The 18,425-nt window shown below is 39.5% G+C and overlaps 1 protein-coding gene across 1 annotated transcript in view; it reads left to right on the plus strand.

Annotated features, from left to right (window-relative positions):
• The window catches only part of CNTNAP5 (contactin associated protein family member 5), an 876,147-nt gene that overhangs the window by 715,857 nt on the left and 141,865 nt on the right, over positions 1–18,425 (plus strand). The window contains exons 15-17 of the mRNA XM_016949649.3: positions 1,963–2,090; positions 2,268–2,438; positions 11,085–11,303. Coding sequence (XP_016805138.3) covers positions 1,963–2,090; positions 2,268–2,438; positions 11,085–11,303 — 518 coding nt within the window. The remainder of the gene's footprint in view (positions 1–1,962; positions 2,091–2,267; positions 2,439–11,084; positions 11,304–18,425) is intronic.

The following is an 18,425-nucleotide window of genomic DNA, read 5'->3' on the forward strand; positions in this document are numbered from 1 at the left end:
TCTGTTGCATTAAACAGCTTTAGAGAGCAATTTACTTTACGTTTTCAGGTAAAAAGTATTCTTAGTAATGTGCTTTGCATCATCAAACTAAATATGATTTCTTTCCTCTGTTATTTGGAAGATAATTTTATTCTTAGAGTGCTATTTTTAGATCCCAACACTTTGACACAAAAACATCAAACTTTTGTAGAAAAGATGCCAGAATGTGTATGAAAGGCAGTCGTTGGCATTGATGGGCAGACTTTAGAAACTACCATTTTCACCTTGAAAATGGAAATGGAGAGACATACCATTCTATAGCAGTACAGAATTTCTTCAGGAGAGGATATGGGTTTGGTCTTCATTCCACTTCGGCTGTTTGGAATTTGCTTTGAAATCTCTGCCTGAAAAGATACCAGAATGTGGAGACTGAAATTCATCCCTGTGTCTATGCAACATTCATAGATGTACTTTCAAGCTGAGACAAAAGCCTTATTCTATATCCTTTGAATGGCCTCTAAGTACAGGTATTCGAATTGTAGATATTGTATAGTATATTTCTTTACATTTTCCTTTTGATCTGTAGGAATATATGTACAGGTGAATATTTGACTTATTCATAATCAAGATGAATTAATATGTTTTTCTCCGTTTTCATGAGTTGGATAATAAATCTGAAAATTTAATTTTCTACATGTGCTGTGTAATATAAGCTCTCCAATACAAAATCATAGGTGGATGCATAAAAAGATAAATTGACTTGCCTGGGGCCACAGAGCAGTTCAGGAACAAAGATTAGAACTAAAATAAGTGTCACTGCCACCATTTTTGAGCATTTACCGTAGATCAGGCACCATGCTAAGTGACTACATAATCTCTTTTAAACCCATTAGTCACTGTGATGTAGATGTTATCTCCATTTTAAAATTGAGCACACTGAAGATCTCAGAAATGAAATTATTTGCCCAGTCTAACACAGCTAGGACCTGGGGACTGAGATTCCAGAACACAGCTGTATACTTCTAAAACTATGTCCTTAAAGACCTGGGGTAGATACTGCGGATACCAAGAATGTGGCATTGTCCCTGTCTCTTCTGTGGTGTGAGGTGTGACTTTAGGCCAGCTATCTAATATCTCTGAGCCTCAGTTTCCTCATTTGTAAATGGGCATAATGACACCTACAGCATAGGATTTTTTTGGGGGAAAAATACCTATCCCCTAGTTTATTTCTGCTCAAAACCGTTGTACATTCAATGCTAGTTTCCTACATCCAATTTTTCTTTCTCAGCCAAATGATGTGGCCCTTACCATGAGTCCAAAAACACCACCTTAAACAAAAGGGGAAAATATCCAATGGCTTATACTATTCTTTCTAAACTTTATCCAAAGGTGATTAGTCAATATTTTATTTGCATGGTTAACAAAAACAAAGCCAGAGTCACTAACTACTGAGATCTTTAAGAACAAAATGAAAAGCAACGAAGCAGTAACTATAAAGCACCTCAAGTTAAAAGGTGGTTAAAAAAAAATCTCAAGTTGATTAAAACCTGTTGGCAGGTGGCTGAAACAAGTCCTTGGAGTGATTTTTGAGTGGAACTTGTGATGGCTGTTTCAAGTTAGTTGCTGAGATAGCCGATCTCTTTATGGGAATGAGAGGTGAGGTTTAATGTCACATTTGCACACATTGAGCTGTTGGGCTGCTCTTAGCCACCAAAAGCAGCATCTTTGTAAACTATCCATTTCTACAAGCACACGTGGGGAAGATGTAAAATTCACTTGTTTTTGGAAGCCAGCCATGGGTTTTGTAATTAACATTCCTTCCCTTCACACACACTTAGGCAATGAAAGGCCTGCTGTTTTCCCCCTCTCTGCCCCTACCCTGCTGCAACTGGCCAAATCACTTCTGAAAAGAGGGGTCATGGAAAAGAGTCCCTAGATTATCTACATTTTGTCCTCTTTTTTTCTTAAATTTATGTTTTGCAGGACAAATGATACTGGCTTTCTTTCCTTCAAAGACCACTTGCCTGTCACTCAGATAGTTATCACTGATACCGACAGATCAAACTCAGAAGCCGCTTGGAGAATTGGTCCCTTGCGTTGCTATGGTGACCGTGAGTACAAAATCGAAAGAAGCTTTCTCTCTGCATTACATGAGCACAGGATGTTTTTACTCCCTTATCCCTTTTCCCTGCAGTGTGCCCTAGTCTTGAAAATTATCCACATGTCCAGTGCTTTCCCATACCCCATTGAAAACTATAAACCATGTTGAAGGATTTTCTCATTTGCAGGACGCTTCTGGAACGCCGTCTCATTTTATACAGAAGCCTCTTACCTCCACTTTCCTACCTTCCATGCGGAATTCAGTGCCGATATTTCCTTCTTTTTTAAAACCACAGCATTATCCGGAGTTTTCCTAGAAAATCTTGGCATTAAAGACTTCATTCGACTCGAAATAAGCTGTAAGTGCCCTCAATTATGAATTTAATGTAACTGATCAACAAACAAGTTTTAGTCTTGTTTTTGCCACCAGTCACTAGTGGGCATTTGTACCAGCAAATTAATCTCACTGGACATCTGTAAAATTAGCAGTGATAATGTCTAGTTCCTTCTGATGCTTTATGATTTATTATGACCTGTCAGTATTTAATCAGTCATTCTCTCATCAAAACATGGACATTCCGAAAATTCCCATAGACACCTATTACAGTTTCCAAAGGTATTTCTTACCTGTGACTTTAATCTTCCACACTACAGGACTTTATTCATGACACTTTCCATGCAAAGCTGAAAAGAGGATTATTATGCATTCTATTCATATTTAGGGTCTACATTTTTGCTTTGCCTTTGTTCCAAAAGTAATTTCCTGACTTATTTCCCACACTAGGAGCGTGTGACTATCCAATCGGAATTCCCATGGTTTCTCTGCCACTTCCCCATGGACAGTGGCGTATCTAATAAACTTGATGCCAGGATGTGGATCACCTTTTAGCACTGCATATCCTACATATAAACTATATTCAGTAATAATCATGATATGCGAAGAAAAATAACGGGAATACAGATGGTGACATTTCCTATAATTAAACATTTTGTATATAATCATACTAATGAAACAATATTCCAATACCAATAAAATACAATTTAAAAAAATTACATCAAGTGGTATTTTTAATAAAAAGGGAAAAAGCATACCTATATATTGCTCTGTTGCGATCATAGTAACATTAAAATTTATGTTTCTGAGTCTCTACTTCTCGAAATTTGACAGTGACTTCATAAAATTTAAGTTTTTTCATATGTTCATGTTCAAAAGAGAGTGTGCTCATGTCCATTTATCTTATATTGAGAAAATAATACTTTCTATTAATTTTAGTTTGTTTCATATGAAGCAAGAGCTATACAAATAGATAAGGTTTTAAACTTCCTAATGTATTTTTTAAAAATTCGTAAAAATTTCATTTTATACTAAATTCTGTAAATTCTAGTACTGTCAATGTTTTTACTTCAGGATTGATTCTAGAAACTTCTACATGTCTCTGCAAGCAAAAAAATTATACTACAATAATTTCAACAGAAAATTCATGATAAATTTCTATTTTATTAGGTAAAAAGTTACCATATTCCTAAGAATTTGAAGTTGCTTGGGTTCTAGTAGGATGCAAATTTTGTCTCAAACCTCTGTGGTTCCATACATTCATGTATTCAACATTAGATTTGAGTCAAACAAAGCTAGCACAGTAATTATACAGATGAAAAATGAGAACTTGAGTTCTTATTCTTAAAAATAAACAATTAGATTTGAGTCTGTATTTTTAGAAGACAATGGTAAATCTAGAGTTCTCTGTATTAACTTTCCCTCAGAATATAATATTTATTAAGTGGAAAGAGAGAAAACATACTAATTTGAAGTTTATACATACATTGTTAAAAATTAACAGTAGTGTCATACAAACAAAATATATTTGTTTATTTTTAAGAGTAAGAACTTAAGTCAAGGCGCAGTGGCTCACACCTGTAATCCTAGCACTTTGGGAGGCCTAAGCAGGAGGATTGCTTGAGGTCAGGAGTTCAAGACCAGCATGCCCAACATGGTGAAATCCCGTCTCCACTAAAAATACAAAAATTATCCACGTGTGGTGGCAGGTGCCTGTAATCCCAGCTGCTCAGGAGGCTGAGGCAGAAGAATCGCTTGAACCCCACTGGCAGAGGTTGCAGTAAGCCAAGATTGCACTACTGCACCCCAGCCTGGGTAACAAGAGTGAAACTTTGTCTCAGAAAAAAAAAAAATAGGTAAATAAAAAATAAAAATAGTAGCTTCAGCATCTATTGAAACAGACCAACAAATGATTTGTTTGGTGAAGGGATGTTTTATCACTAACATTGCTTAGAATTACTTGTGTATGGTAATAATTTTTAAAAAGATGTATTTTTAGTGACATTTGCTATTTTTTTGGTTCTCTGCATGCAGCGCACTTTTTATTGCTTATAGACGGGGTAGGCTGTACCCACCACCTTGCCCTTGTTATTCCCATGACCATAAAGACTCAGGCTTGTCATTAGGTGCCGTATGTATGTGTGTCTAAATGAATGTTTTTCTGTAGTTTGATTGAGGCAATTGACCATATCACTATAATGATGTGACTGCATGAAATACCCTTGAAAGCATAAGTCATGTCTTAGCAACAGAAATTGGAAACTTGAGAGCTCCAGAAAGGGAGACAAAAAAAAAAAATGACTGGAGGAGATGACAGAGGTGTTTAAGTCTCCTGCAAATTACCAAGCAGCTAAGTGTTTCTTTTGCAGTTACCACACAATACATACAAGGAAAAAGATCTTCTTAATTGGTAGTTTTAACCTCCTTTTGCTCCAACTATTGAGACTATTAATGGGAGGAAGCTCTTGTGGCTTTGGTGTGAAACAAGATCCCTCATACCTAACATGGCCAGTCTCTAAAAATGTTGAGTTGAATGCTAACAATTTCATAATATGGATATAATAACTTCAATGTAAATTTAATAAAAATCAGGCCCCATGGCCTTTTGATTCATTAAAGCAGCAGCAAACGTATATTATTACAAGGTAATGACTGATGATTTAGTGTTAATTACGTATCAATGTCCAGTTTGTTTGCACTTTGTGGTACTGTATTTTAGAATTACATTTGACAAAAATCAAAACCCACTGAAGTAATTGCTTGGTATATAATATATCACCAGATTGGAGAACATATACTCTCCAAGACAAGATTTTATATAAAAACATTGAAAAGTTCAAGATCTTATACTCTCAAATATTTGTTATTATTAATATTTAAAAGGAGAAAAGACCAAAGTGGGATGGAAACATCTTGTATTCTTTATTTACAGCTACTCTCATATTACGCATTTTAGGCAGATGGAATTTTTACCCTAAAGGGTTCATGGCAAGAAACCTCTACAGACCAGGCACTTGGAAAGGAAATGGCCTTTTAACAGATGCAGTGGCTCAGAATAGATTTCCCTCCCATCCGCAAGGAGTGTTCCTCTAAAACTATCTGAGCAGCAGTTTCCAAGGTTGATATATCCAAATTATTGGACAGGGAACAGTAGATTCCCATGAAATTTTCAGTCCATTTCCTTCCAGCCTGCTTTCAAAGGTATTTGAATTTTGTAGCCTGTACTCTATGAAAAAGAAGACATGCCACTATGTTCGCAAGTCTTAGTGAATGTGTTTTAGTGGGCCTGTGAAAACAATAACTATTTTGATACCTATCTCACAATGGCTGTACAGGTAGAAATTGATATTTTAGAGTAGATGAGGAGATCAGAAGGAAATGGCTTTTGAGAGTCAGTCTGGCATAGTGGAAAGAAGCTAGACTAGAACCCAATGTGGATTTGAACTTTTGTTCTTCCAAGTGGGTTTGTGAGCTGCCTTGAGCAAGTTCTTCTCCCTTCCTATGCTTATTTATGCAACATGGGGTTGGTGACATCCATATGCCACCCAGATGCCTTTGGCTGCAAATAACAGAAAATTCAATCTAAACTGGCAACCACAAGAATGGGAATTCACTGGTACTAGAGCATGTGACTAAGCCCAGAGGAGGTAGGACTGGCTTCGTTTATGGTTGTTTTCAGTAGTTTAACAAAGTTGTCAGTCATCTGATGGTTTTCTCTCTCTGTTATGAATGTTGAATGTCTACTTTGGTCTAAGGCTGGCTCTCCATCATGGTGGAGCTGCATCCCAGCTGGTGAAGAATCCCTGCTTTCCAGCCTTACAAGCAATCCTCCTGAGAGGCCACTCACTTGGCCCCCAAGAACCAATGTGTGTGACTGGGAACGTATAGATTGCAGATTGATTTATACCAGGGCCTACCCCCACACCAGAGAGTGGGCTAGCTTCCCCTGAAGCCCATGGGAATGGGAAAGAGGGAAGAGTTTCCCAAAGCGAACTTAGTATTATTAGAAAGAAGGTAGTCGTCAGGGAGACAATCAATGAGGATTCTTCTAAGGCAGTTGTCAGAATTGAAATGTGTAATTTATTTTTAAAAATACCTTGAAAGGAAACAAAACCAGAAATTTGCTGAGCTGCTCAGAGGAAATACTATACATATATATATTGTATGTATGTGTGTGTGTGTGTGTATGTATATGTATGTTTATGTATATATTTACTGTATAAATATGAGAGAAAAGAAAGAAAGATTTAACTTTATGATTTCAGAAGTATCATACTGAGAATATTACAAAATATGATGTTAACTTGGACACACTATAGTTAGAACCTCAGAAAATAGTACAAATGAATACTACTAATAATTACACTTTTGTTGAATGGTTGAGCAATTATTCTGATTAGACACTATACAATTCTTTACATTCCTGATTTCATTTTCTTTCCAAGCACTCCCATCGATGACGATCACTGTGTTGTACTGTGATTACCACCACACAGTGCACAGGTAGGCAGGATGAGCCTAGAGAGGGGAAGTGGCAAGCCCTGATCGCATGGCTGGGAAGGTTAGAATCGAGGACCCACCCAGCTCTGTCTGACTCCTTGCAGCAACCCCAACTCTGCTTTGCACCAGTCCACAGGATTGACAATGTTAGAACTTAAGAGAATATACAATTATTTACCTCCAGGTTTTGAGGCACAGGACATAGAGGAAGCCCCTGCAATTTTGTGCAATACCACAGGTACTGTTTTTCTAGAGATAGAAAATGTGGCTGCCATCAGATCCTTGAAGAGATTATGTCCCTGAAAAGTTTTAACAGTATTTTATTTAGTTCATATTTCTCATTTTACACATGGACACGTGGAAGGCCAGAGAGATTAACTCACTATGTTAAGGCCTTATGAATTATTTATTCCATAAATCGACCCTGAAATCTCTCTCATGCCAACCTGGGGTGGGGATTGAGGACACAGAAATGGAGTGTGGTTCCGTCTTCATGGAGCTCAGGACTGAGTGCTGGGAGAAGTGCAGAGTGTGTCGTAAGGATATTCTCTAATGGGCTTGGTGGTCAGTCCTGGAAGAACATCATGCAGGAGTCTTCTTAGCAGCTTCTTCTCATCTCCTAGGAGCACTTGGTAGAAACTCTGTTACAGCCCTAAACGTGCCCTTTCTTTTCTTTATCAGTCTTCTCAAAAGTAAATCATGAACTCATCTTGTTTCATTTGTCTCAGAATTCTCAGTGCCTAGCACAGGGTCTGGCTTGAAAAAAAATGCCCTGAAAGGCTAAGACTCCTTAGTTTTGCCTTGAACCATAAAGAAGTAGCTGGTGAGAGAAGGCATTTGTCAGAAGGTTGGGGGAAGTTGAACTTAGAGGGTAAGTTCATGATAGAGCTAATGCTGTCATTGGTCTTCTCCTTCCTATTCAGGGCCAGTGGGCTATGTCCACCTCTTCAGCAAGTGAGAGCCAGCTTGAGTTTGCCTTAAGGGCCCTGTTATACTGGGCCACAGTGGGATGTATCATTCATTCTCTCACATTGTTTTCAGGCATCTTTATTATCTATTCTAGCTTTGACTAGCCAGGGCAACTGCACAGGTTTCCAGGTGTGGAGGTTTTATCGCAGGAATGATAATTTAAAAATTGAGCCCTGGGAAACACCATCTGGATTCACATCCAGACTCTGCCCCACCCACACGGGGTCAGCTTACTTAGGTACAGCTTACTACCTGTACCTTACTTCCCTCATCTGTAAAAGATTCCCTGTCTCATAAAGTTGTAGCAAGTCTTAGTGAGTCAATTAATGAAAAATTAGTAGTAAGGTATTTGGCTCACAGTAAGTACTCAATAAATATTAACTATTTTTATTGAATTTTACTGATTTTATTGAATTTTACTGATTCTAAGAGGTGCAGCTTAAACATAGTATGTCTTTAACAGTTGCTTTAATAAAGTTAAATAATAATAATTTTAAAGACTTTGCAAGGACCCTAATAACTTGGTGTAAAACTGTAAAGGTATAAAGAAAATGGCAGAATGGCATTTAGTATGTGCAGTGTAATGATGTTTCAATGAATAAAATGAGAACTTCCTGTATACAAGGCGCAGTGCTAGGTGCTGGGTATACGATAAATCAGATGTTCTTCTAGAGTTGCAGACTCGGGGGAGACAATAAACAGATTATTATACAGCAGGGGGCTGCAGTTTGGAGCAGAGGTAAGCACAGATGGGAAACCTATTATGGAGGTTGTGGTCAGGGGGCAAGGCTAGTCACAGCCAGCGAAGCAGCAAGCCCTCCCCAAACATGTGTTGTCTCAGTGGAATTTATTATCCACAAGACTAGCCTTGCAGGAAAGCTTTTAGCAAAATCTTTAACATTCCTCACCCAAATTCTCACCAATCTTATTCTGTGTTTTATAGAAAAATGTAAACGTGGGGTCCAGTCATCTCTCAGTTAAGTGTTTTTAAATTTGGGGATGTGCAGGGCTGCCAGGTGGCACTGGTGATCTGAATAAGAAACAGAGAAAGACTCAAGGGGCCACCTTCACTCTTATTTAGTCTAACTGCTCGTCACTCAATCTGTTCCCTTCAATTCTGTTTCCTTTAAGGCATGAATTTGTCACCTGAAGCCAATTTGCCTAGGTTGAAAAATCACAGATCACAGTAATAATAACAACAGCCATCACCTGTTGAACATGCAGTATGTGCCAGGCACAGTTCTAATAACTTTATCAGGATTCATGTCTAAATAATCTGATGATTTAAGTATTGTTTTTATTCCCATTTTACAGACAAGAAAATTAAGGCATGGTGACATTGAAAACTCGCCTTAGATCACAGTAGCTGCAGAGTCTAAGCTCTTAAATCCCATTCTTACTGCTTCCACCTTACTACCTTTCCTTTAGGCCAGGGCTCGGTAGAAAGCAAAAGAATTCAAGCTCTCAGATACTCAAAATTCTGTGTAATGCGGACTTTGATGGAGGCTGCTTTCAGTTAAGGTTTAAAGGCTGGGAAGAAAGTGCTCTGAGGTGGAGTTTGTCTTTTGGCATTTCTGATAATTTAAATCTGGCAGTTGATGACTTCATCAAATAAATACCCATTTGCTATTTTAGGGGGTAGAGGAGAGGGAGCAATTGTGAAGGTGCCTAGAAAAAAAGGAATGCCTAGCATATGAAAGTTCCAGTCCTCTCCTCATCCTCAATTTGTTAATTACAATTAGCCTCTCCATTTCCTTTAAATTTAGAACATTCTTATGTGATAATGGAAAACACAAGACAATATACTCAATAGAGCAAAATCGTGAAGAATCCTGCCTTTGGAGTCAGATTCTGCTAACCACTTAGGACACTTGCAGCAAATTATTTATATTTCTGTGCACTTTAGTTTTCTCACTCATAAAATGCTAATAATGGTACATTTCTCATAGGGTGGTTTTGTGTATTAAAATGAGATAATCCATGGTCAGTGCTTAGCATGGTGCCTGGCATAGAGTTCGTTGTTCCCACTGTGCTACCCCTTCCAGTTCTCTCTCTTAATGGTTATCCACCACTGCCATTATCATCACCACCACCATCACTGGCACCATCACCATCACCTTCATCACCACCATCACCACCTCCGTTACCACCATCACCATTACCACCACCAGCACTGCCACCATCACCATCACTGTCACCATTACCACCACCATCGCCATCACCACCACTGCCACCACCACTATCAACACCACCACTGCCAGTGCCATCACTACCATCACCATTATCACCACCAGCACTGCCACTATCACTATCACCATTACCCCCATCACCACCACCACTATCACAACCATTATCACCACCATTGCCACAACCACCACCATCATCATCACCACCACCACCATCACCATCGTCGTCACCTCCATCACCACCACCCCCATCAGCACCACCATCACCATCATCATTAACATTATGCCCACCACCACCATCAATACCACCACTACTACAGCACTACCACCACCACCATCACCGCTGCCATCACCATTGTCATTTCACCATCATCAGTATGCTTACTTCTGACTGGGTGCCATCTGGCTTCCATTATACACAGATTGTTATAGAGAGGCAGAAAGAATAATGGAAGGAGTCCCTTGTGATGACAGGAGGCTTGGGTTTGATTGCAGGTACTGCCACCTGCAGCAGTGTCTCCTTGGACAAGGCGTTACAACTTTCTGAGCTTTTTTCATTATGGAAATAGCACAAATGCTTATATAACATGCATTAGTAAAATAAGGAGGAAGCACTGGACTTCCCAGGGCCTAAGTCTCCTCCCTGCAGGAGTGGAGCTGCCTTGCTAACCTCATGTCTGCAGATATCCTGGAGGACACAGCTGAAGCCACAACAGATCCAGAAAATCCAGGGCCTCGGCATTCATGCAGGTTTATCAGATGAGCATGAATGGTCCAGGTGCCTATCCTGTTTCCTGAATTTGCAAAAGTAGCAGGAAAAAAACAACTTGGAACAAGTATACACATTTAATTTGGTAGCTGTTACTATTAATGGTGATTTCAATGCTGCAGGGATTTCAAAAGAAGTCTTCTCTACATTGATATTGACTTACAATCGTTTCTCCCACTCAAGCCTGTGCGTTGAATGTGCTAACAACTCCCTCTATCCTTCTTCCTGTTTTCCTTTCCGGTTTCAGCTCCTTCAGAGATCACCTTTGCCATGGATGTCGGGAATGGTCCTGTGGAGCTTGTAGTCCAGTCTCCTTCTCTTCTGAATGACAACCAATGGCATTATGTCCGGGCTGAGAGGAACCTCAAGGAGACCTCCCTGCAGGTGGACAACCTTCCAAGGAGCACCAGGGAGACGTCGGAGGAGGGCCATTTTCGACTGCAGCTGAACAGCCAGTTGTTTGTAGGTAGGGGACATCTTAAGGCTCCTTTTGTGCTAAACCCTACAAGATCACTGTGTGACCATGCCCAAGAAAAATTTCTCTTTTATCTGAGATCTGGGATGTGATCAAAATGTCATAAATCATTTCTAATGGTAAATTTCATTCTATACATTCTTTTTTTCTGACTTCATTAGCTACATTAAGTTAAGATAATGCTAACCTTTAGCAAATTTTGAGGTTGTCCAGATTCTGTACATTTTCTTTTTGTAATATTGTCTTCAGATATCCAGGGACCCCTTTTGTTCTACATCATTGTAATATAAATCTACTCCAAGGGACAGGACATGTCAACTCCTTACACCTTAGTGGGTGTAGGCTCTAAGTCATGGGCCACCCTTCCAAGTCCTACCCCAGTCCTGATAATTACAGATATCCATGCAATGATATAGTTGAACCATTTTAAAGGGATTTTCGTCAACAGTAACATGGTTGAGAGAGGAATGATCCCTTTCTAAATCAGGGGCCTCTTTGATACTACCTGAAATCATAGCACTGGGGATCAACCTGCCACAGGCTGTTCATCTGAACTGGCAACTGCTGCTGGTGGGGGGCCTGGAAAGATCCAGGCGTCCTTCTTTAGTCATTCCTCACTTCTTTCATTCCGCTCATAGTCACTGAGCATCTACAACTGGTCAGGTATCTTGTTAGATAGTGGGTATTGAAAGATGAATTGAGCACTACCACTGCTTTTCAAGGAGTTTGTAATCCTCTGGGGTGTGTGTGTGTGTGTTTCACAGAGAAGAGAGCATGGGGTTTTGGAAGTCTCTCTTCAGTGCCTGAGCCTTAACTACATTTATGTTGGCATTTTGTTTCCCTTGACATAATTCTTACATTTTGTTAAACATAAGGGAGTGTGTGTGTGTGTGTGTGTGTGTGTGTGTGTGAGGGAGAGAGAGAGAGAGACAGATATGAGAGAGAGAGACTAATACAGGGTGAGCCTTATAGCTGTAGTTAAAAAAAATTAACATAGGTTGAGGAGGGCTTGTAAAGCTTTAAAGTACAAAATCGAGCTCTTAAAGTTAAGAAATATTGTCAATACTACCAAAACGAAGAGTGTGCTTTTATATAAAACTTGGAGTTCAGATGTTTAGAACAGTGATGTAAATAAGTAACAGAATTTGTCAGTCTACCCAGATTTAACTTTGTTTCCTTTTTTGTTTATTTATTTTTTTTTGCCAACTCCCACACTACATAGCTTTACTGCTAGTGATGAAATGCCACCAGCATTCAATGGAAGTTTCCTTACTTGCTTCCTTTAAATTTAGGTTTGTGCAACTTTTAACTCTGAGGAAAGCAGTCACTAAAACCACACCAGCTAAAAGAAAATAAGTAATAGAGTGTGAGGATATCATATTCTCTCTTCTCAACAGGAACCGTATTTCTTTCCTTGTCTGTTATGTTCCCCAGATCCAGCAGAAGCTAAGATATAAATTATCAAAACCGTTTTGTGATTGCAAGTCATTTGTTTAATTAATAACTCATATATGTGATATGATTCACTACTAAAATATTTTAAAAATTTATATTGCTGTTTTAATTCTATTTAAACATCACATTTTGATGGGTGACTTCTGAGGAAGGTTGCTAGTCGTCAAAATCTAATATATTTTTTGGTGGAATCAAGTCAAGTGTTTCACAATTTTCATAAATTATATTCCATGCCAAAGTTTAATTTATCTTCAGGCAGTATTTATGAATCTTTCTGGCTGAAAGTTATATATAAAGACGGAATAATTTTTTACCCTTTCATGCAAAATTTATGTAGCTACGAAATTATCATACAGGCTGGATATATGATAAAGTTTGCGCAAGTCAAAAGGGAAAGGCAGCAGCTGTGTTTCATGGCAGATTTCTATCTGCAGACGTTTCGGTTAAATTGATCACAAATGCAATGAGCTGTAAGAGCATGTCGATGGGTCTGGAGGAGATATCTTGCTGGAGCTGGAGCCAAGGTCAGCTGTGGCAAGAGCACCTGCTTCTGCTATGTTTCTCTCCAATAAGTCCCATCTCAGATGTTACTCTGCTTTATTGAATTTGTCTTAATGTACTTGAAGAAGAATAAAATGCTGTTGGAGGTCACTTTAATGGTCTTTCAGTTTGAATTTTCCTATTTAGAGTTCAGTGATATGCCCATTTAGAAATGTCAGGTAGCCAACAAAGCTGAAGTCTCAACATTTCCATCTTGCACAATTCAGTTGTTCAATAAATATATAGATAAATAAATAAGCATTTTGGTGCTTATAGTCACCAAAATGAACAACTGCATTCTGTATTATTCAGAAATTGAGAGGCCCTGGATATTTATATTTGCTAGGCAGGAAAAGATATCATTGGCATGTGCTTCTTTACTGGAATAGATTGAGTGTAGCATTACTTAAATATTAATTTGGATATGTCTGTCTAGATATCTTTGGCCGCTGAAGGATCTTTCAATCAAAATGGAGCATCCTTCAGCATTGTAATCACTGACACAGCTGCCGTGGTCATGAGTGTTTCCTGAGTACCAGAAATAGGCTGCGTTTTTACAATAGGATGTTCCTCTCAGCACTGCCCCTGTCATTGGAATGTGACAGGTTGAAGTGCTGATACATGAGTCAATGCATACTGGATTTCCAGAATCAATATTTTAACTTCAGGCTGTTATATCACCATGATGGTTAGGGACATTTGCAACCACGTCATTTCACCAGTCACATTTCTTTAACAGAGCAGGAGACTCTTCACAACATGCAGCTTCTGAAATGTAAGCTGCAAGCGTGTGGCATTCTCACCTTTGGAATGCTCAATAGTACCGCCCCTTCTGCTTTGTTATTCCCCGCTAATGTGTCCATCAATGTGAGGATGAGGCAAGAAAAATCCAAGATCCAATGGAGAGATCTGAGTATGCATTCCTGGTCAGATGCCAACAAGCCATAGGCCCTGGGTAGAAAACTAACTAGCATGAGTGTACTATTGTCTTTATCTGCAGAATGAAAATGAAGAGACTGTAACTGATCTTCTAAGGCTTGAAGATCTGCTATCTGCATGTACAAATTAGGAACGACTGTCACACCTACAGTCATGCCCATGTGTACGTAACAGTAAAGAAAATGTCTCATTCCCTCCAAACTTAACGCAAGATCTTTCAAAATGTGCGGCAATTATAGAGTGGAAATCTTGTGAAGATGGGGCCTGTGAGTCTCATTTTATGACTCTATTTCCTTCTACTTTTTATTTTTCCCATGGGCCTATTTTTTTTTTTTTTTTTTCTTGGCCCAACTGCTCTATTTGTGTCAAAATAAACTGAAGCTACTCCAAACTTACAATCCCCTGGGGAAAATACTACACTGACTTGATAAGTCATAACATTTGGAGAGATCCCCCAAAATTGCTGTTCTTGCTTCCAGGCTGGAAGGGAATTATTATTCCTATTTCAGGTGAAGCGTGTCAAACTCAGTGAGGTCAGGGGTGAAGCCAGGCAGGCTTGGCGTGCACATGTTTATTTTGTGCTCTGGCACTTCCTAAACTCTTGATTTGTGGCATAATGCAACACATAGGTAACTGGCCTCAGTCTCCTCTTGGAATAGTAACTTATATTTTATGCTTGTGAGTGCCTCATGAAGATAGCCGTCCTGAAGCACGCCTGTAGTGCTTTCCATTAGGCATGATGTCATGTGTCTCACAGTATAGGAAGAGATCTATATTCTCTTCACATTGAGAAATAATTGGAAAATTAGCTGTTAGCATATTTTTACATAAAGCTGTTGTGCATGGAGGATAATAATTATCATGACATCAACGGTGAAACAAAAAGTGAAGAAATAATTGTTTTTTTAACATTATATAAATCTCTGATTATGTCTACTATTCCCCCATAAAAGTGTATTTTTTTCAAAGTTAAATAATATATTAAGTATACTTCAATTTTTTTAGGAAACATTAATGTATGACTTTCAATGTCCCCTTACCAATTACATAAGGGAAATTGTTCTGGTTGGTTTAAGAAGATGGTAAGAGACCTCTGAGCGCTAGCAGGCAGGTCCTGGGACTGCCTCAGTAGCCACATAAGAAACACTAGAAGAGCACCCAGTGGCCACTCAAAAATGCTTCTTTAGTGGGGGGGAAAAAAAAAAAAGATGAAGAACACCTGGGTTTGTCCCTAGCACCAGTGATCCACAAAATCAGGTTCTTGTAGCTTGAAAATGTTTGAAAAAACATTGGTTCTGTTTTTATATTCAGGAAAAGTGAGTGATTAAATCATCCTTTCAGCAAAATTTTGCCTCTTCTTGAAGATGTTGAGAATTGGATACATTTAACCCATCCCAACACCCATTTTAGTGTTTTCTACCCGCTATTATATATTTTTTGAAACAGAGTCTCTCTCCATCGCCCAGGCTGGAGTGCAGTGGTACGATCTCAGGATCTCAGCTCACTGAAACCCCTGCTTCCCGGGTACAAGCAATTCTCTTTCCTCAGCCTCCTGAGTAGCTGGGGTTACAGGATCATGCTGGCACATCTGGCTAATTTTTGTATTTTTAATAGAGATGGGGTTTCACCTTGTTGCCCAGGCTGGTCTCCAATTCCTGGGCTCAAACAATCTGCCCACCTTGGCCGCCCAGATTGCTCCCTACTATTTCAGACACACTTTTGAAAGGTTTGTCTACAACTTCTTCTGCTTTAATTGAGCTCATATTGTGATCTTTTGGTCTCTGTTGGATTGACAATGGACAATTGAAGCAGAATGGAGGGGTGTGTGTGTGTGTGTGTGTGTCAGGATTCATACTGTCTTTTTTAAAGGAGAATGCAGCATGGTATCATCTTCTCATGCAGCTCAGAAAGAGAGGACCCGGGCTTCAGACCTCACAAAAACTCAAAGTTAGAAGCAGTAATTTGATTCTCTTGGCACTTCCACTTGTCAACATTTATAACTCAGTAAATAAAGAAATCATTAGAAGAGCATCATTTATGTGAAACTGGCATTCTAATTGTAAAAAGAAACTTAAGGCAGATCTTTCTGGACAATAAAACAGTTCTCCCTGGACATTCAAGGACCCAATCTGAGGGGCAATTGCAGGAAAGAAATCAGGCTGCCCTGGAGCTAATGTGACTGCCACATGCTGAGTAGCCACAAGGGAAGCCCCAGTTGTAAAAGAGCAAACCAGAGAGGTGGCTGAGGCTGCAACACTGCCTAGAGCTTAGTGAGCTGGTTTCCATTTCTCTGAGTCTGCCCAGAGGAAGCAGATGACTCAGAGGAGGTGAGAAAGCCCTTGGGCAGAGTAGGGGATGGGAAGTGTGTCGAAAACCTCCACTAAGTCCTACTGGCCAAGTTATACTCTTCTCATTTTGTTATCAAGTTTTTTTTGAACACATGCACAAGTGGTGTCTCAGCCAAAGCTTCGTCTACCTTTTCCATGCACAATGTGTCATCATCTCCTTTAAGGGTGGCCTTGCTTCAGTTTCAGCAGCGCTGGCATCATTAGCTTCATCAATACCCAGACCGAGTTTGATCATCCTGTCAATCCTGTTAGCACATGTCTGGGGATCTTCCACACTCAAGCCAGAAGACAGGAACACAGTTTCATAAACCAAGAAGCAACTTAATGGAAGAAACTCTCCAAAAGGGGCTTGTTTTCCAAAGAAAAGTATAGTTCAGAGGAGGGAAATTATAAGCCTACCTAGGCATGTTGTAAAGCCATTCAAAAATAGCTCAGAGAGAGGATTCTGAATGGTAATGTAGTGTCCGACTCACATTCTGCTTAAAAGGATTGTAACAAATAGAGACAAGTTAAAAAGAAAAAAAAAAAAAGAGTTTCTTCTGAACCTGGAAGAAAGGGATGTGGATTCAAAGCTGCTTCAGTAGGGAAGGTGATTTTGTAGAAGAGGAGGTAAGAAGTTCCATGCTCCAATTCGGCTTCCAGTGTTATCGTCCCCGTTTCAAGGTAAATAAGGATCTGCTCTCAGGCTCATCTTCCATGTGTAGAGGGGCTTAGGGATCTGTGGTAGGACCTTGTAATCTGCTGTCCAGGTCTCCCTTCAAAGAAGGACTTGCCCTGCGGCTAGGAGTGCTGTTGGTGGACAGTCTTCATCTGTCTGCACCTTCAGAAGCTGCCTCAGCTGCAGAGAAAGGCTTGACCAAGGTCATGTCCTTTCCAGGGGGATTCACATCCAGTGACTGAGCCAGAGTGCAAAGGCACAACTGTTGGGCCCAAGAAGGAACATCTCTGGTTATTCATTCTGGCTTCAGCACTCCCGGTGGGACTGTGCTGGGCTGATGTTGGGCCTTTACCACAGTTCACTTCTCTGCCCATTCATACTTTCTTTTTCTTCTGTCCAACCATAAGTATGGTTTCCAAGGTTTCCCCTAAAAATATCCTGTACCCTTAACTCCATCACAGAACTTGCTTTCTGGTGAACCCAACCTGGGACAGAATCAGATATATTTCTCGTGCAACTTACACACATGTGTGCATGCTCACACACACATACACACACACACATGCTTCTTTTAAATCAAATTAATTTTCTTAAGTGAAATTTATTTTTCGTTTCTCCTGAGAATTAGCTATAAAATAATGCCTCTTCCCCTCCTACTTTTCTTTTTCCAAAGCACTGTTTCATGCTAATAGGTTATTAAGACCAAGTTTGCATGGTTTTGCTTCATTACCCTTTGAAGGTCCTGGTACTCAAACTACAATGGACCTGCCCCTACCCTGATCTACCTGACAGACTCCTCTTCATTGATAATGCAGACTTTGATGAGTCAGATGAACTATCTCCTCTCAGGGGAGTCTATCCTGGTACACACCCCTATCTCTGTGAGCACACACAATACGCCTGATTATACTGACCTGATTGTTTCATCTCCCCTTTCTAGGAGTTTCTTTGTGGGAAGACGTAGTGTCTAATTTATCTTCACATCTCTGGGACCAGTAAAGGTTTTCTAATATATTTAGTGTTCAATAAAAATCTAATGGATTAATGAAAGTGAATGAAGGCAGAGCTCCCCGTGCCGTCCATTCCACTAGTGGCTTTATGGTATTAGGCAAGCCACTTACTCTCTCTGAGCCTCAGTTATTCCATCTGCCCACTGGGCTTAATAATAATCAA

This window comes from Pan troglodytes, chromosome 13 (assembly GCF_028858775.2).
Source record: "Pan troglodytes isolate AG18354 chromosome 13, NHGRI_mPanTro3-v2.0_pri, whole genome shotgun sequence".
Lineage (NCBI taxonomy): Eukaryota > Metazoa > Chordata > Mammalia > Primates > Hominidae > Pan > Pan troglodytes.